We start from the raw sequence: 18,992 nt of genomic DNA on the forward strand, positions 1-18,992 counted from the left end.
GATGCATGATGCCATTGATAGACGGCTCCAGTCGCTTGCGGGACCAACAATCGCGTGGCATGGAGCCTTCTTCAGGAAACTACATCTGTTAGTGGATGCGATGCTTCCCGCATACCAACTTTGAGTTTGGGAATATATCGAATAAATGCACTGGCCTTGTTGCTACCGAAGTGATTTCCATAGAAGCTGCTCAGTCTCATTTAGCTTTCCACATCTTTGACTTGCTCATTTCAGCTCTTCGTTTCCCTACAGGCCTACACGTAGCCCCACAGCGGCTTCCTCGTTGACGGGATGATCCCAAAACGCTGGGTCACCCTAATATCGGGCCGGGGCCTTGCAACCACCACAAAGCGATCCCCAGTCTAGGCCAGTGTCGCCTAGCCTTTGGATATCAGAGACTTCGGGCCTTAGCTCAAGGTAGGTAGGGTAAGAAAATGATGCGGTTGAACAGCCTGTTCATTCCGTCATTGAATATTTTCCATACCTACTGAGACCATCTACATAATTACCACTTAGGGCCTTAAGTTCTTAGAGGTTCAGCTCTGCCTTGGTCCCTTGGCTTCCCCAGACGGAGGATCTCAAAAATCGATTATACAATCTACAGTTTATAACCGAGGATTGTGTTTATTGAAAGAAAAGAAATATTCTTCCAGTAACCATAGCCCCCCTCTCGCGATATCTGTCTCTTATTATATGTTGTGTTTTAACTCCTTCCGACTATCCGTTTATATGGTATCCACGATTAAAGATTTGCCGCCGATGCAACAAGAACAAGGTGCATGTAGGATGTTGATTTCTAACGTAACAACATAGTACAAGTGTAGCATCTTCACATCTTGACCATAGCATTTAAAAGGTACCTAAAAAAAGTTACTTGGCTCTATTCATACCCATCTAAATGGACTCCATCTTCTGTTTGGTATGTTCCAAAACTGCCCGAATACCCTCATCCAAAACATCCAGTGCAAGGTACCCATCTATCCATGCAACGGTCTTCTTCTGTAATTCCGTGCGATCTGTTGTGGTTTCCAGGTACCGGTTCAAGCGTGAAAGTACCTCTCTGAGGTTCTTGGGAAACTCTGCTGTCTGTGGGTTTACGCCCATAATAGGCTGGCGAATGTGGACGTTGCATGTGGCTGGGTGGTTGGTATACTCCTGATCAAGGGTATCCAGAACATGTTGTGATATCCTAGGCTGAGCTGGGACATGTACGAAAGACACGAAGAGGTCGAAGAATACCTCCGCAGTGTTGGCGCTGAAGAAGGCCTGCTTCTTTGAGATATCGAAGATAGCCATAGGAATAGCGCCATCCATGGCAGGGTTTGATTTCAAATGCTGAGCCGTCTGGTTGTCAATAACCTTGGCTTGGGCGTTGGATGGCTCGGGAAGATCATCGTCATCCCCATCACCATCATCATCATCACTGTCCACAAGTCGCAGCTCGTCGCCATCCTCCTCACGATCAGGCCGGAGAACGTCCTGGCCGGGCTTTGCGACGGCCTTGCGCTTATCGACCTTTTCGAGCCATTCCATCTCCATTCGCGCATATTCAACCCAGAGTTTTTCATTCGTGGTGCAAAAGCGGCAACCTCGCATGAAAAACCCACGCGCGGCAGCCATGTCGCCATTCTTCGCTGACCTTCGACCTGCCATTGTCCACAGCTCAGGGTCTGTAGGCATCATGCGTAGAGCATTGGTCATGGTTTTGCGCCAGCGCTTGGATGCTTTGACGCTGGACGTATATGAAAGATATTCTCTCCACAGCGCACTGCTTCCTGGATGTCGGTTGACACCTCGCTCGTAAATCGCAAGAGTACGGCCCTGGCCAGCATGGGCGGACTGGAGGTGTCGGATTCTGAGACGTTTGCAGCGTTTGCTGCGGAGGGACTCAAGGGACTGCTCCCATTGCGCGTAAGAAGACCAATCCGATGGCTTATTCCCAGGTGAAAGGACTCTGTGCTCGTAGTCGTTGCGCTTCTGGACGATTGTGCGAATCTCATCCTACGAAAATGATGGGTTAGTTGACAATGTCTTCTGGCAAACTTGGAACGCAATTACCTTTGAAAATATTTCTTTCTCCTCCCATTCTCGTAGCTGCGGTACAGCGCGTTCGAGATAGAATCTCGCCTTATCAGCGACGCCAGCCATCTTGCGTTTGTGCGACCAAGAGGTATTGGTATGGTTCAGAAGGTAAGGTAGGTAGACAGCAAATATAGGAAGTTTTTTTGCCGACAAGGCTGGCAGATCAGTAACCTTTTTAGCGGGGCACCTCTCAGCCTCGTGGTGGTCGCGACGGCGGGAACCAAAATGGAAATCGCCGTCTAATGTTAGGCTGTGTATTTCTCGCTTGGAGTACCTGGCCTTTGATTCGCTTCGGGAGCGCGCGGGCCAGTGTCAAAAAATAATATCGATTTCCGAGTGTCCCCTGCCCCGGTCGGTCTCCACTTAGCAATTACACTTCCAAGTATTACGTCGCGGTGGAGGTAACGCCAAAGCTCCGAGGTCTGTTTGTCTCGTCCGAGAGTGAATCTCACCACTTGCATGATCGTGTTCTCTCGTCGCTCGTTCTGAGATTTTGACTCTTGGTTCCCGGATCGCCCGGATGGGATTTTAGAGTGTTTGTTCAGTCCTTCTCTCCTTCGAAATGGCTTCAAAATACAAGGACAAAGATACAGGCGTTGTCCTCAGCTTCAATGGAAGCTTGGTCAGTTGGGCGCATACTGCTGTCGCGTATAGTATGGTTTTGCATCCTCCTCCGTTGTAGATATGCAACTTGGATGACTGAAACGCTGATTCGTGGTGTTATAGCTGCTTTCTTTAGTGCATTGGTTATTGGCGTTTACCTACACTACCACAAAATCGTACAGAATGAGTTCTATGGTTATCCGCAAGAATGGTTCCCCTCAGTCTCAGCGACTATTGGCGATCGGTACCCCGAGCGATCGTTCTTCATGATATTCATTGCCATTACATCCGGTACAGCATAATTGATCGAATTGTACCATATCCGCAATGTGCTGATGGCTCCTAGGTCCTCGGTTTGCCCTCGTCGGTTTATGGTATCTCCTCACGCGAAAGCCCGGCCAGAAGCTGCCTACGTTCGTTGCTGTTATGGGCCTACTTCGAACTCTGACTTGTGGCGGCTGGACATACATTACATCTACGGATGACCACGATTGGCATGATATTCTCATGATTTCCTACATTGTTGCGACGCTTCCGTGGACAACTGGCTGTATCGCACTCAGCCCCGCCAATCCTCAGGCCATCAAATATCGCAAATACTTGGCATCTGCCTTTTTCGGTACTCTTGTGCCACTGATCTATTTCTTCATTCAGCACAAGGTGCATCGTGTCGCTGGAGGTAAGACAATGGTTCAGCGTCGTTGAAATATGGCCCACTAACGCTATAAACCAGCTTACACGACTTACGCCTTCTTCGAGTGGTCGTTGATCATCTTTGATGTGGCCTTTGACGCCGTGACGGCTCTCGATTTCAGTACCTTCGCTATTGAGGTTAGAGATATCAAGGGTGCGAGCAAGGGGTACGTTCAATGGCTTCCCAGATAGTCTTTGGCCTCCAGAACAGCCGTTTGCGAAATATACATGTTTGCAGGCCATTGTCTAAGTCTTTTGCAGTGAGAACCTGTCGTCTATCCCATCCGCCGTTCTGGAAAAGGAGTAAGTACAGAACTAGCCGTGAGGAGAATATTGTCATTAACCAAGTCCTCAGAAAGGAAAAAGCGACCGGCGGTATTTTTGCTGTTCGCTTCAGTTGGCCCGAAGCACTTGATATTGCCGCTGAAGTCTACCATGGAGTAAGCTCTCTATGTTGGGCGAAAACGACGATTTACTGACCTACCCTAGTATGTTTTTTGGACAATTCTGACTAGTCTGGGGCTTGTAGTGTGGTGTAAGTCAATCTAAATCTTTGATTGAGACATGTGTGACCCTAACTCAATCTCAGACTTCCCGCTTTGGTACATGGGCATTTCAGGATACGAAGTTCTGGTCATGACAACGATTTCGCCCTTCGTTCTGGCCAGCCGTTCAGCTCGGTCTCTGGTGGTGAACAACTTGCGCGCAGTGCACTTTCTGTCTCTCGCAGGCATCGCGGCCTATCTGGTTGAGGAACCCAGTTATCGCCTGTTTACAGTTGGATTTGGCGTTTTTATGTCGTGCTTGGGGTGGGCCGGTACCCTTTTTGCAGAGTCTGTTCACGAGGGCCGCCTTGAATCCAAGATCCTGGGTTGGATGATTGGTCTTATTCTTTCCTCTACTGCCAAGTTTGCGTGGTGGACGAATAACCCTATTTGGCCTATTATGCATGCTGCGAATGGCGGTTGGAACAACACTGGTCTTGTGCTGGGTGTTCTAGCCGCTCTCCGCTTCACCAGACGAGCACCCCTCGCTGCCGGTTTGGCTCCACGGCCTGCCAAGAGTAACTCGAGTTTCCTCTCATCACTCGGTCTTGCTGGGTTGTTCTTTGGCCTCCACTCTTTACTCTCTGATACCAGCACCATGATCCTCTGGGGATGGGAGGGCTATCCCATTCGTGGCCCATACTTCTCCACACATGGCTGGCTCACTGTTCTTGCCATGTCGCTTGGTCTGTTCGGCGGAGTCTGGCAGCCTAGGCTTGCAAGCAGCTGGGGGGTCTATATCATCGGTACGGTCGGTGCTATGTTTTTGACCTTCTTCAGTCATTGGCCCGGTTACTACGGCGCTCTGACGCTTGCCACTTACTTGATGGCATATTCTGTGCCCATTTTGACCCATGCAGCCAAGACAAATCCTACGACAACTTTTGGCAATGGTTTCCTCCTCTACAACTTCTTGGTACTCTTCCACGTTTGGGTTGTGGCATATGCCTTTGTCCCAGGTGGCCAACTTGTTCGTGAGCACACTGACTGGATCATGTATACGATGATGACCTGCATTGGTGCTGGCGTATATGGCATGAACGCCTCAGGTCATCAACAGCAACCTTCGAAACGGTCTGTGCCAATCCAGCAAAGGAAGTATTTCGGTGTTGCGACCATCCTTATCAATGTTTTCTTCTTGGTCTCGGCCTTCCAGCGGTTTCCTAGTAATAACTATCAGCCTTACCACGCTGATGACCGAATCCTCACTGCAGGTATTTGGACGATCCACTTTTCGTTTGACAACGATATGTGGGCATCAGAGTACCGTATGCGAGACCTCATTAAGGAGCTGGAAATTGATGTCATCGGTCTTCTTGAGTCCGACAACCAGCGTATCATCATGGGTAACCGTGATGCTACTCAGTTCCTTGCTGAGGATCTCGGCATGTATGTCGACTACGGTCCTGGCCCCAATAAGCATACATGGGGTGCGGCTCTTCTGTCCAAGTTTCCCATCCTCAACTCGACGCATCACCTTCTACCTAGTCCTGTCGGTGAACTGGCTCCTGCTATTCATGCGACGCTGGATGTCTATGGTCAGCTCGTCGATGTATTTGTCTTCCACTCCGGGCAAGAAGAGGATCCTGAAGACCGACGTCTGCAGTCGCTTTATCTCGCTGACCTAATGGGCTCGACCCCTCGGCCAGCATTCTTGCTTAGCTATTTGGTGACAAAACCAAAGGAGGGTAACTACAACACTTATGTGAGCGAGAAGTCGGGTATGAAAGATGTAGACCCGTCAGATTGGGACCGATGGTGCGAATACATCCTTTTCAAGAGACTCAAACGTGTGGGATACGCGCGCGTGAGTCGCAGCTCCATTACCGATACGGAACTACAGGTTGCCAAGTTCAGGATCCCCGAGTCCAAAGAGGAGATCGAGAAACTGGATGCCCAGCCAGATAAGGAGCGCAATCGCCGAGTTAAGGAGGAGGAAGTCCCTGAGGGCTGGAGATTCCCCGCAATGTTCCGGGGTGACGGCGTGCGAGAGCACAGATACCATGTGTTCAACGAGCCCAGGTATTTCAACTAGAGGGACTGTATATTACACTGGGTAAGGGTTTGGGCAATACGACAAGGGTACGTCTCGATGCCGTATATGCTCTTCATATTAATGGGAGGAGTTAATGGGATAGGGCAGATATGGATGATGAATAATGTACGGCGGTGATGTTCATGTGCTTAATTTTTGTCCACGCAATATATACTCTTGTTGTATGTGTGTTGGCTGTATGATAGTGATCCGAAGATGCAGCAAAATATTCCTTGTTGAAAATACTTATCTCTTGAGGCCAGTACTATAGGGTATTCCCCGTCCATTATTCACGGAGCCGGTGATTTACGTGGTGTCGTCCATATATAAGATCCATTTGGAGGCAATGGCTTACTAGGTGTCTGACGGGGAGTGTATGTATTGCTCACGGGGTCAGCGCATGGCATTATAGTTTGCCATTGTCTCAATAATGTTTGTTATCCTTCCACACAAACCTCCACGACTGGCGTAGAGGCTTATGTTCCCAGCGAGATAACAGAGTTACAATGGACCTCAAGTATATTGACGCAGACTTACCACGAAATCGGTCAGCTGCTGACCAACAAGGTCCGCCGAGAGAATTACCCTATCGTATCCATTTCTGGATGTATTTCTGCAAAAGAACCGTTGTCAAGCTTGCATCGTGTATGTACACTGACGAAAACTGCAGATTTCCGTGCCCACCCCGCAAAGAAATATCTCCGTCCCCACTCGGACCGCCGAAACTCCACAACGCCGCGGTCATCGTCGGGCATGTGAGGTTTACAAGCCCCTGTCGCCCGCTGCTGCGCCAGGTGGTGACCAAGAAAAATAGAGTATTTGTGTGATTCCGCATGACGGACCAGAGCCGCTTGTGTGATGAGTGCCGAGTTGGAGCAAAGGCCGAGGGTTCAACAATCATTCGTATTATACACATTATTCATGACGGCATAAAGACCTTGGCTTGACGTGGATAACTGATTGGCGGCTGACTGTCCTTTTGAAATGACAGGTGACATTTGGAGGTGAAGAGGCTGGACTAGGAACAACGCCTGAGCATTGCTGTGAGCGAGCCAACGATGTATTGCATCACTATGATGGTTATTTCACGAGTGGGAGTCAACGGGATTTATATAGTAGATCTGAATACTGGACGGATAACTACCATTGTAAGAACGCTGCCAATACCAAAGATTAAAATTCCGAGTTCATACCCCTCGTAACTGAGAGTCAAAGCTAGATACAATCATGGATTGAAAAAATAACAATTCCCCAAATGGCAAACTCAAAACCCCACAATCTAAGAAGCTCCCCCACAATCTCTCAATTCTCCGCGATCCAATACTGTTCCGTCGTTTCCAATCCGAACTTAGCCGCTTGAAGACTTCATGGCTCACCCCTCCACCTTCAACAAGTTTGTGATTATTGACAAGCTTTGTGTGCCGCCGCCAGCCGATTATGAGCGTCTCGCCTAGACCCAGACCAGGGATGGAAGAAGTCAGCGAAGCATGAGAAGTGGGCGGGCATGATGGGCTAGATAGAAAAGAGGGTGGTCATGGGGCTGCTGTCGTCGTGTAGGTATGGAGGTGTATCGCTTTCTTTCTTGATAAGACGTATATAACTACTCCGGGGCCTCCGTCTCTCTTGATCTGTTGTCTACCTCTTATTCTCACAGCTTCTTAGAGACTCACCCATTCTGCGTGTGAGACAGACAAGATGACCTTCAGCTTAACACATCTGTTGGTATACGTGGGGTTGTTGTTTGGAGGACTAGCTCTCTATGTAAGTCAACACTGCCTACAGCTTCTATGATAATCAGACACTCATATGTGGCCAGGGCTTCGGGATTGTTGTTTACCGGGTCTTCTTTCACCCTCTAGCCAAGTACCCAGGTCCATTCATCGCTAAGATCACAGATGGATACCAGCTCTACCACGCCTGGAAGGGTGACAGGCAGCTCGAGTTCTGGCGCATGCACCAAAAATACGGCCCAGTTGTCCGCTTCGGCCCCAACTCGCTTTGCTTCAACTCCAACAAGGCTCTCAAGGAGATATACGGCTTCCGCACAAACGTCCGCAAGGCCGAATTCTACAATGCCTTCGTTCACCCTACCGCCAATACGCATAACACGCGCGATAAGGAGGTCCATGCCCGTAAGCGCCGTGTCATGTCTCAGGCCTTCTCCGAGAGCGCCATGAAGGAGATGCAGCGATACATCTTGGGTAACGTCCGTACTTTCTGCGAGCAGATTGGTATGTTGGAGGGTTCCGGAGAAGAGACTAAGGGCTGGACCAAGCCTCGAAAGATGAGCGACTGGTGCAATTACCTTGCTATGGATATTCTTGGCGATTTGTGCTTCGGCAAGGCTTTCCACATGCTCGAGAGCCCGACTAATCGCTTTGCCCTGGAGCTTGTTGAAGCTGCTACAACCCGCCACCTTCTCGTAAGTGTACCTGCTATCTTCCGATTTGGCAAGGGACGAAACTGACCTTCATAGTGTGGAACCATGCCCATCGTGAACAAACTCAATCTGGACAAGATCCTCTTCCCTGGACTCGCTGCTGGTCGTGCTCGCTACATGGGCTACAGCAAGGGCCAACTTGCAGAGCGCACCAAGCTTGGCGAGGAGACAGATCGCCGCGATTTCTTCTACTATCTTCTTAAGGCTCGCGATCCCGAGACTGGCCAGGGCTTCAGCACTCCTGAGCTCTGGTCCGAGTCCAATCTACTGTAAGTGGCACCAGACGACTCCGCTACACTCCAACTAATAACTGAATAGTATCATTGCTGGATCTGACACCACATCGACAGCGATGGCTGCCACTCTCTTCTACCTTGTCCGATGCCCCCGCGCTCTCGAGCGAGTCACCGAAGAAATCCGAAGCAAGTTCAACGATGTCGAGGAGATCTGCCAAGGTGCTGCTCTCGCATCTTGCACTTACCTTCGAGCCTGTATCGATGAAGCTATGCGTCTCTCTCCATCTGTCGGTGGTATTCTTCCACGTGAGGTTCTCGCCGGAGGCATCACCATTGAAGGCCGTGCGATTCCCGAGGGCACCGTTATTGGCGTTCCCCATTATACCATCCACCACAACGAGTCCTACTACCCCTCACCATATGAGTACGTCCCTGAGCGATGGCTCGTTGGTGCCCTCAACCCCCTCACTGGCGAGAAGACAACCGAGGATGAGGTTGCTCTGGCTGCCAGTGCATACTGCCCCTTTAGCATTGGGCCCCGTGGCTGTATTGGCAAGGGTCTCGCCTATGTTGAGATGACAAACACACTTGCCCGCACTATGTATCTTTATGATATGCGCAAGGCTATTGGTATCGTGGATCCTGCTGAGGGCAACCCTAAGAATGAATGGGGTCGACACCGACCAAGCGAGATGCAATTGGTTGATACATTTACGAGTGCTAAAAACGGACCTATGATTGAGTTCCGTAAGGCGGCACATATCAAGGCGTGAGCTCAAACGTATAAAGAGTAGGAGACAGACAGGAGTTTATGAAATGGATGTACAGGACATAAGATACAGACACCTACCTAGGTAAGGTAGTCAGGGAGATGTTAACTTTGGATCCGGTAGGAGAAGAACTCAAAACTCATGATTGAATGGCACGAATAGCTGAATGAAGCAAAAATAAACGTGTTAAAATTGAAAGTGAAACAAGTGGAATAAAGACCTTTTTATCTGGGAATTTGCTGTAGAATTCAAACAGCTTCCTAGAGGCAGTATAAATTCTGTTAAATAATTGTTGTGACAAGTGTTTAGATAAGCTAGGTAGCTACCTACCTAGGTAAGGTAGGTAGAGATAAATGGGCAGAGACGCTTCTGAATGTATTTATCCCTTCTTCCCAGTCCAAATGGAAAGGAACACGATGGACGGGAAGCTTTCTTGCTCCACGGGGCAGAGCTCCAGTGAGCTTCAGGCTCTAGCCCATCGGTGACGACCCACTAATTGAGCACTTATGACAAGCGTTCGCAAAAACCCGATGGGCCCAACGAGGCTGGGGAAAGGCTGAGAATGCTTTCTATCCTTCTCTAAACTTTCTCTGTTAGATATTTTCTTTCCCTCTCTTAACTTGGCTTTTCTAGGCATTTGAAATAATCCTCCCGAATCCAGCGAACGCGATTAATACGCAACTGGAGTATGTCATGAGGCAGTTTGGCACTTGGCTCATTTGACTCCTGGCGCGTGTCCAAGTTTCTACGCTCATAATTTGACTCGACCAACACGCAACTCCCAGTCAATCATCGTCAAAGGATGACTTTGTGTAAATTTTTTCAGCAGGGCAACTGCAAATTTGGCAGTACGTTTAATTTGGATTCTGTGCGCTGCATTGTCCTCCTTGTGATCACACTGACTTGTCTATAGATAGTTGCAGATTCGAACATGTAAACCCAAACAATCGAAATCAACCCTCGAACCGCTTTGGAGCTCTTGGAGGAGGGAGCAATCAAAACCCTGCTGGTACGAACAACACGTTAGATGTTGATACACGGGATAAGAATTGACGACTCAGCAGACAAATACAACATTACTATCGACACCATCGAAAAGGATTTGACGAACGAAGTTCCGCAATGGATCCTCTCGGCCTATGCGCCAGGGCGAGATGCTCCTGGTCAGCTCTTTGGCGGATATCCGCGCGAACAGAGCTTTGAAGAGCTGCGGCTACACTTCATGATGGGAAAGGCGTCGGGGAACGAACAGCAAGCTGTGAGCGCCCATTCAATCGGTCTCTATGCGACCGTCCAGACTGACCTAGATTCGACCGTAGCTTAACGAAGCCCAAGAGCTATATGCTCAAGCACAACAACAAATGCAGACCGCTCTGCGCGACGTTAAAGGAGCAATTCAGTTTATTGTAGGCGAAGAAAATAGCCACCCGAATCGGCACGATATTTGCAAACAGGGAACGCAAGGAGCCCCCTTTGGCGAATTTCTCGTTGGGAAGCGACCCAAGTCGACAATTGCCGATACTGGCGCTCAGCCAACCCCGTTCGGGTCCAACAACACCAATGCTTCAAGTCCTTTTGGTGGCGGCGTATCGACCGGTGGAAGCGCCTTTGGGCAGCCATCGACTCTCGGCGCGAAACCAAGCGCGTTTGGTGCACCATCCTTTGGTCAACCATCGCAGCCAGCTCAAGGAGGAGGCTCGGTCTTTGGTCAGCCATCGCAACCTTCAGCGTTCGGACAACCATCACAGTTGGGTCAAACCGCCTCAGCATTCGGCAAGCCAGCGCAAGCCTCAACCTTTGGCCAGCCGTCACAGCCAGGCTCTGCTTTTGGCCAACCTTCAGCTTTAGGCGCAAAACCCAACCCATTTGGCACACCAGCCTTTGGACAGCCTTCGCAACCAAATGCCCAAGGCAGCGCATTCGGTCAACCGTCACAGATAAATACGCAGGGCAGTGCCTTTGGCCAAGCCAGCCAACTTGGCCAGAAACCGAGTCCCTTCGGAGCACCAAGTGGAACGAACAACAGCTCTAGCCCATTCGGTGCCGTCGTAAATAACAATAGTGCCCCTGCAGCGAACCCATTTGGTGCTCCAAGTGGTAGCGCAACAGCCAGTCAGCCTGCCAATCCTTTCGGATCCAACAATAATAACCAGAACAATGCCCCGGCGAATCCGTTTGGACAGCCCTCACAGCCTGCTCAGGGAAGCTCGCCATTTGGCCAACCTTCAAATGCTGCAGCACCGGCAACGTCAACACCATTTGGTACATCTAACGCGACCTCAAATCCACCCACAAACAGTCCATTTGGCCAACCTTCACGAACTCAGTCGAATGGTTTTGCATCGCAGAATAACCAACCACCAGCGAGCAATTCATTTGGTCAACCCTCGCAGCAGAAACCAGCGAATCCTTTTGGCCAACCCTCCAACGCTGCACCAGCTGCCGCGAACCCGTTTGCTACAACACAGGCTCAAAAACCCCCAGCGGCAGCAGCAGCAGCGACAGCCGCCACTTCGACAGGCCCATATCCACCGGCCAGCAGTAGACAACATCCACCAATCGAGAGCTATAGCTCAAAAGGCATGGATGGTCGGCTATCAATGTTCAAGGGCAAATCAGTTATTTACAAGGATGGCAAGCCCGGGATCCGAGAATTTGATGGGACCTGGCGACGGATTTGGTTCCCAGATGGTCCTCCGGCATTCTCAGCGGATACAGAATTGCCCCCTGAGATGTACGACGACAAGTCCAAGGCTCAGTGGATGGCCTTCGCACAGACTGGGACCTTTGAGGGTGGCCTGATGCCCGAACTCCCGCCTCCCCGAGAATGTACACTATGGGACTTCTAGCCAAGGAGTCGAGGCAGCTCACAACTTGTTTTATATATGATGTGGAGATGAGGAGTCGAGGATGAGTAGATGGCGTTAGACGATTCAGGAGAATGCATTAATTGGCGTTGTGTATAATCATTGGAGATTGTTGGATGCATAATCTAGAGAGTAAAAGAAACAACTTCACGAGGCAAGCGAAGTGAAGAGTGGCATCAGTTTCAGTGCATTTTCAGAGTTGCTGTGTGTTTTTGTTACAGCAGGCCCTATTTCAAGTGATAAAATATATAAGAGTTTTATCGAATGCTAGAGATCTCACAAAGACTATTCACAACATCCATATCAATAAAGCTCATCAGTGAAATCATCTAAAGATGTTTGCTTAGTGTTTGCCTTGTAGCACTAACTACTACCTACCAGGGCAGCTCTCGGGTAAAAGATGCACTAGTCCAGGAGCACTTAAGCGCTTTCATAATCAGAGCCATTGATTGGCTTGAGCGGTAGAAAAGTATCTTTGTATCTCCTCCAGGTTGGCTTCATCAGCTTGCAGCTGTGAGAATCCACTTTCTGATGAATCATCCGGCGATGCAAACGCAGGCTTGAGCCACGATATTTATGAAGGTCATGGACGGCAGTTTATAAGATCGACTCACCTTTCTCTTGAAATCCTCTTCAAGCACAAAATTTCACTCATTTCAGCGCACAAAATCAGGACTTTACCACGCACACAAAGACACACAACCATGGTCTCTTTACCACCCCTCGCACCATTCCCCCAGTCATCATGGCGACAGCATCTCTCCTCCAGCGAATGGAATACGCTTCTACAATCCTGGACATCTATTTGCCGTGCCATTTCGTCCCTTTCTGAAAAGGAAATCAAGGCAGCCTTGGCCCGCGACGACTCCATTGCAACATTCCTAGTCTCCTTCGCAGAGGAGACAGCAGAGGCAGGCTTCACAATACTAGACTCTCACTCGACAACACTACCAAAAGCCGTATTTCAACTCGTATCGAGGGTCTTCAATGTATCTCCGCCTCCTCAGCTATTCGATTATGCGTTCTTGGCAAACATCGCAAGGGTATTCCCCAGGAAAGCTACTGCCCCTCTCATTGCACAGCTCTTTCAACGACATGCTGCTGCGCTTGAGGCTGCATTGACTGCCCTGAAGAAGCAACTTATTCCACAGTTAGAGGCTGGTATCAAGGGTGATTTGAAGAGCGTCGAAGCTCGCTTGATACGACTGAACTATCTTCTACATGCTTCGTCGGATACCTGCACTTTATTCCTTGCGGGATCTGATTTCCTCGATGGCCTCATCGTGTGCTTCCGCGTCATGAATCCTCCTCTACGCAAAGTGATATTGACCACGACGTATCTATGTCTGGTTGGGTTAATAGATACTGAACCAGCCAAATGGTCGATGCTGAGTGATCAACTATACGCCCTCAAGGAAGCGGCTGATGCCCACAAGGCTGGCCCTCTCAATGTCAACGACTCACTCGTCCCTGAACTCATCACCAACACCCCCCTCTTAAAGATATTACTACGGAGGGCGGAGGATACCGGCGCGGCGACCGAAAATTTCAAGAAGCGAATTACGGCCTTGGAGGGCTACAGAAAGGGAACCATGGTCCGTCCCAAACGACTTACAAGACGGAGATTGGATAAAGGTAAAGGCAAAATAACGCAGCAAGAAGTGAATGCCGACATTCATGTTCATAAAATGAGCCAAATCACTCAGGTTCAGGATTTGTTTCCAGATTTAGGATCCGGCTTTGTGTCCAAATGTCTCGATGAATACGGAGAGGACGTGGAGCAGGTCGTTGCCAATTTACTAAGTGAGACTCTACCGCCTCACTTGGCTAATGCCGACCGCAGTGAGTCCTTGTACGTTGCAACAATCTACCTATTCTCAAATGGCGATTATTTGTTAATTCATCATCAGGTCATCACACCCTGAAGCAGGACGCACAGAGCTCGCACCACGACCTACTCCGCCTCAGGTTCCCACACGACACAATGTTTTTGACGACGACGACTTCGACCGCCTTGCCATGGACGTTTCCAAGGTTTCATTTGGAAAGAAACCAGGCAAGAATGCCGATGAAATGCTCAAAGATAAAGCAAATGCGCCTAACAAATCGGCCATTTTCTCTGCCCTCGCGGCATTCGATTCTGATGATGACGAGCGTGATGATACTTATGATGCTGACGATGTGGGTGGCACTGTTGACGCCTCCAACCAGGAAGCCGATGCGGCGAGCGACAGCAACGAGGAGGCATTATTCCGTGCGTACCAGATGGATTCAAAGCTGTTTGACCGTGATGCTGGCACAAGGCGAGGTAACCCGCGAGCCAAATTGCGGGAAGAGACTGGAATGACAGATGAAGCCATAGAGGGATGGGCCCTCATCTTAGTCAGGAACCCCCAGCAGAAGCGACGATTAGAGGCCAAGTATGCATTTAGTGGACAACAAGCGCAACTAGAACGCACATCTTGGCGAGAATCTCCAGCTGGCTCAGGAGAAGAAGGAAGCGAACCTGACGGTGGATCATCTAGGGGTGGCAGAGGTGGTGGCCGTGGCCGTGGCCGTGGACGAGGGCGAGGCCTGGGAAGAGGCGGCAATGTTGCTGGGCCTACGGGCGAGAAGGAGACAGAAAGTGCTAGGAAGAACAAGGAAGCAAATAAGGGGTCTCGGGCGAACCACAATAGACGCGATGCTCGGGCAAAGAAGATGGCACGAGGAGGTTTCGCTGGCTGATCAATCACCAGTTCTCTGCTTCTTCCATCTACCTGGAGCCGGCGCCGGCGCTAGACAAGACGTTCTTCTCTTTCGAGCCTGAGTTGGTGCAGTTGCTTCTGGCCCATACAGATCACCAAGATCCAGCTCGGTAGCATAGGGGCTCTTCATATCGGCTATCATGGGAGTGCCAGGATAACCACTGGGCCCTGCTGGAGAGACGATTCCACTGAGAGAAGCCAGAGTCTCTTCGATGCCCGAATGGCGGTGGTAATCCTTTGGTGTAGCTAGCTCCGAGACAGCCTCAATAGAGGTCAGATCCTGGTCGCCATCACCTGTACCCATTATCATGCTTTGGAGCGACATCCGCGAGCTCCTCCTGCTACTATTGAGGTATACCCGTAGATCGAAGCATTGACGACATGATGGATGTAACGGAAAGCAGTTTGCTTCATCGCGATGCTGCGGAAGTTGAGGGCGTGACTGCTGCCCACACTTTTCCTGAATATCGTCGAAAATGTCTGCGATGGGAGTGAAGTAGGTGACACGTTGTCCGGGCCCCCAATAGTTATTGCGACCCCAGACTTGACCGATTAAACCATGTGTATTGGCGTCAACAACTCCAGCGCCACTGTCGCCGTTGACTCCAATGCCTCCACGTATCCAGGCATCCTCATCCTCTTGCGGCCATGGTTCCTCGATGAACCATTCTCTCGTAGCCTTCTGCGTCTGGTTCTCCACGCCAGAGACATATGCAGGAATCTCACAAATCTGGCCGCGCTGATAGCCAGATGTTCGACCGCTAGACAGAACATCTGCACCTGGCACAATAGCGGTTGTAGTAGCTACGGTTGGCTCCGGAGTTGGAGGCTGGGTTTCTGAGGGGAATTTGCGAAGAATGTTTGCTTGTGAAGTACGAGCACCGATGAGAGCCCAGTCTGTTACGACAAGGGGCTTATCCGTATCACACTCATCCCAATAAGGATCATGTGAAATTCTTGTCGTCTTGAGGTTCAGACCTGACGTGACTTCGAGCTTGCCAAGCCTGAAGTTCGTTTCCTGGGCCATGGCATCATGCCCCTCGTCTATGCATCGCTTGCGATCTTGGGATGATGGATGCTCAACCTCCACTTGAGCGAGCTGTTGGTAGGCCTCCACGAAGGGATGAAAGTTGCCCAACCAGTAACTCCCACCACCAACGGTGATGCAAGGACCAAGGGTAGCAGTGCTATCTTCAAATACCCCATTTCCTGTGACACCGATACTGTCACCCATGCAAGGATCGCGGAAGAAGTAGGGGTTTCTCGCGGCACAAATATCGTCCTTGTGATTTTTGTCTAGGCCACGAGCCCAGGTAACGGTGCGATTGATCTCTCCTTGCGTAAAAGCAAACGTGACTAGCTTGGAAAAGTTGCTGGGAATAAGATCTTGAACGTGGCTGACAATGATAATCTTTCGAGCACGAGAAATGATTCTTGGAGCCATGATGCAAATTCGCTTCATTTGTGGGGATTTGCCTCGAGTGACAGTGACTACGTGACGGGGTCCAACCCAGATAGGCAGATATTGGGAAAGAAAAGGAAGAATGGCGTGCTCAAAGACCAGGGGAAAGCTCGTTACTTCTATACACCGTGAGGCTCGCCCTCTGATAAGGTCTGTCGGACTTTCTGCACTTCGTGGAGTACCTTTGATGGTCAGTCTGTGAGCTAACAAGGTAAGGGAGACTTGATGACTTTACCCGTGTTCTTTCTAGCTCGCTTCTCGACGACGACCTGTAGGCGATCTTGACATTGATGCTTCGTCTTAACCAAATCCATAGACATATCTGTATCATGATCTCTGTTCTTTCTTTTGAGGGACGCAAGAGTAGTGGTGGGCGTTTCACTTGATGATGACCTGTTGCCCGTCTTCATGCTTGCATTCATCTTTGCTGGAAGCTCCCATTCCTTTGCATCATCTCTGCCATCCTCGGGGTGAGCCATGGCTATGTGGGACTGAAGAAGGCGAATACTCTGGAATGTCGTCTCTGTGCAGCCGGGTGATGGACAAATGACAAGATGTTTGACTTTGACATGGTAGATGAGTCCGTCCCTGGTGGAAAAGCTCGGTTGGTCACAGCCAGCCCAGTTACACAGATACGTGTGACAAGATTTGACGTGGGATTTGAGGTCCTTGTCAGACGAGAAAGCTCGTTGGCATTGAGGGCCAAGGCAGACGAAAGAAGGCGTCGAATTATCAGTGCTGTTAGTTCGCCCACCTCGACTTAGTGGACTCGGACCTCTTGAGCGACCTCTACCGTTACGGACGGTCATTGCATCACTGAATTCGGTCGGAACAGAGGAGAAAATGGAACCAGTAGAAGAAGTATCGGCACTGATGGTAGAAATTGTACTCATCTCTCGCATGTCGAGTTCACCAGCCCAATTGATACCAGACTCCAGGCCCAGGTCCAACTTGGCTGGCGATGCAGACCGATAGCAGCCAATATTGAAATCGGAATGAATTGATTGAATTGGCTGCTGAAAAAAATCAAAAGACATGAGACTAGGGGAGACAGTAGTCTTTGACATCGACAGAGCAATTGAAGCCGGTGTCGTGAGAGGCGTCGATACTGCTTGGACGGTCCGATGCCGGACTGTGGGGCCGTGGTAATGGCCGGGACCGTTGAAGTCAACGGCCCCGCGGTGGTCCTTGCGCCTGAGGTTGTTCATTGTGTGAGTTGGTTAACTCACAATGGCTTTGTGAGGCTGCAATTGAGGAACAAAACGGACAAAGTAAATTTTGAGGGGTCGAACAAGGAATGGAGAAAATGCAAAACATTCGGAACTGGGGCCTTCCCTTGGTCATAGGGGACTGTGGTTGCCTGAAGAAAGCTGGCGGCCTCTGCAGATGGTGGGCGAACCACTCGGGCTCTGAAGGGGCGCCAAGTATAAGTGGTAAGGCTGATTGATGATGCAGGACATACAGGGGGGGAGGGGGCCTAAACAACTTGGGTCCAGCTGATTTATATGGAAAGAAAGCAAAACATGAAAATGAGGCCCAAATGACTACGGGTATTGATGGCTGGTATTATCATAAACATGCTGAACTTGTTGATTGCTCTTCGCTCTTCTTTCTCTCTTCCCTTTCCACGCGAGGTACGTTAGGCGGACTGGCGATACCTAGGACTTTTTGGCCCCCAACTGTGTTTGATCAACCCCTCACGATTTGGCAGAAGTTCGTCGTTTCATAGGTATTTGTTCTTGGTATAACTAGTGCATGGGTTTCTTTTTTGTGCTTCATTGTTATGCGTCGTACCATAAGAGTTGCTAATCTTCCTATCATTCACTGAATTATCAAATAACTTGATTGCTTATCTCACAATATTCACCCCTTTATTGTACATAAAGTGTCCTTGCAATTGGAAGTTGCTTGAAGAAAGGAAATCCATCCTAGAATTATAGATGGCTTAACCAAGTTTCCTTTCCGTAGTCAGGATATGTAGTGTAGGGTCGTTATCATCATTCAATTTGAGCAGTAGATGCTTATGTAGGCGAGGCACCTACGTAGCAGTGGAGGTTCTAAGTTAAAGGTTCCTGAATTATTTCACATTGAACAAGGGAAGTATCCTTTAATAGATATGTTTACCTCCCTTTACAGTGCCTATTAAGATGAAGGCAACGGGCATTCGAGAGTCAGACCTGCCAATGTCTTATTAAACAAGTGCCTTGAATCTTGACCTCCCTCTATCGATCTTGCACTCTCTATTAATGGCTTTGTTGGAGTCATTATTACTGTATTTGGTGCCCTGTAACTGAGCCGAACATTGATCAGTTGCGTTGATACTTCTTGTAAGCTCATTATGTTGCAACGATTCTCTGATGTTGAGAGAAGAAAAAGTCAAGCTTTGCCGAGTTATTAAGCAATATATACCAGAAGGTTAGCTGGAACCATATGATCTATAATGAAATCATATTCGACTTTGAATTCAAATGGTTCGGCCTTATATAGGCAGCTTCCCAAGAAATCCTCTCAC

At 49.5% G+C, this 18,992-nt stretch overlaps 6 protein-coding genes across 6 annotated transcripts; 4 read left to right on the forward strand and 2 right to left on the reverse strand.

Moving 5' to 3' along the window:
• Positions 1–894: 894 nt before the first annotated feature.
• FPRO_05964 (uncharacterized protein) lies at positions 895–2,148 on the reverse strand (the record flags this gene model as incomplete). The annotated part of the gene is made up of 2 exons (XM_031229176.1): positions 895–2,001; positions 2,059–2,148. 2 exons carry the CDS (start codon positions 2,146–2,148, stop codon positions 895–897), a joined length of 1,197 nt encoding a protein of 398 aa, XP_031079438.1.
• A 496-nt stretch (positions 2,149–2,644) lies between these two features.
• FPRO_05963 (uncharacterized protein) lies at positions 2,645–5,958 on the forward strand (the record flags this gene model as incomplete). The annotated part of the gene is made up of 8 exons (XM_031229177.1): positions 2,645–2,735; positions 2,809–2,976; positions 3,032–3,364; positions 3,419–3,545; positions 3,640–3,681; positions 3,734–3,818; positions 3,868–3,913; positions 3,968–5,958. 8 exons carry the CDS (start codon positions 2,645–2,647, stop codon positions 5,956–5,958), a joined length of 2,883 nt encoding a protein of 960 aa, XP_031079439.1.
• A 1,695-nt stretch (positions 5,959–7,653) lies between these two features.
• On the forward strand, positions 7,654–9,407 carry FPRO_05962 (uncharacterized protein; the record flags this gene model as incomplete). Its single annotated transcript, XM_031229178.1, has 4 exons — positions 7,654–7,719; positions 7,757–8,380; positions 8,435–8,667; positions 8,717–9,407. 4 exons carry the CDS (start codon positions 7,654–7,656, stop codon positions 9,405–9,407), a joined length of 1,614 nt encoding a protein of 537 aa, XP_031079440.1.
• A 799-nt stretch (positions 9,408–10,206) lies between these two features.
• Positions 10,207–12,253, forward strand: FPRO_05961 (uncharacterized protein; the record flags this gene model as incomplete). Its single annotated transcript, XM_031229179.1, has 4 exons — positions 10,207–10,252; positions 10,318–10,413; positions 10,469–10,662; positions 10,724–12,253. 4 exons carry the CDS (start codon positions 10,207–10,209, stop codon positions 12,251–12,253), a joined length of 1,866 nt encoding a protein of 621 aa, XP_031079441.1.
• Positions 12,254–12,975: 722 nt separating this feature from the next.
• Positions 12,976–14,998, forward strand: FPRO_05960 (uncharacterized protein; the record flags this gene model as incomplete). Its single annotated transcript, XM_031229180.1, has 2 exons — positions 12,976–14,123; positions 14,182–14,998. 2 exons carry the CDS (start codon positions 12,976–12,978, stop codon positions 14,996–14,998), a joined length of 1,965 nt encoding a protein of 654 aa, XP_031079442.1.
• A 28-nt stretch (positions 14,999–15,026) lies between these two features.
• FPRO_05959 (putative DNA polymerase epsilon, calytic chain POL2) lies at positions 15,027–17,688 on the reverse strand (the record flags this gene model as incomplete). The annotated part of the gene is made up of 3 exons (XM_031229181.1): positions 15,027–15,048; positions 15,108–16,662; positions 16,716–17,688. 3 exons carry the CDS (start codon positions 17,686–17,688, stop codon positions 15,027–15,029), a joined length of 2,550 nt encoding a protein of 849 aa, XP_031079443.1.
• Positions 17,689–18,992: the final 1,304 nt, after the last annotated feature.

Source organism: Fusarium proliferatum, assembly GCF_900067095.1.
Source record: "Fusarium proliferatum ET1 genome assembly, contig: FPRO_scaffold003, whole genome shotgun sequence".
NCBI lineage: Eukaryota > Fungi > Ascomycota > Sordariomycetes > Hypocreales > Nectriaceae > Fusarium > Fusarium proliferatum.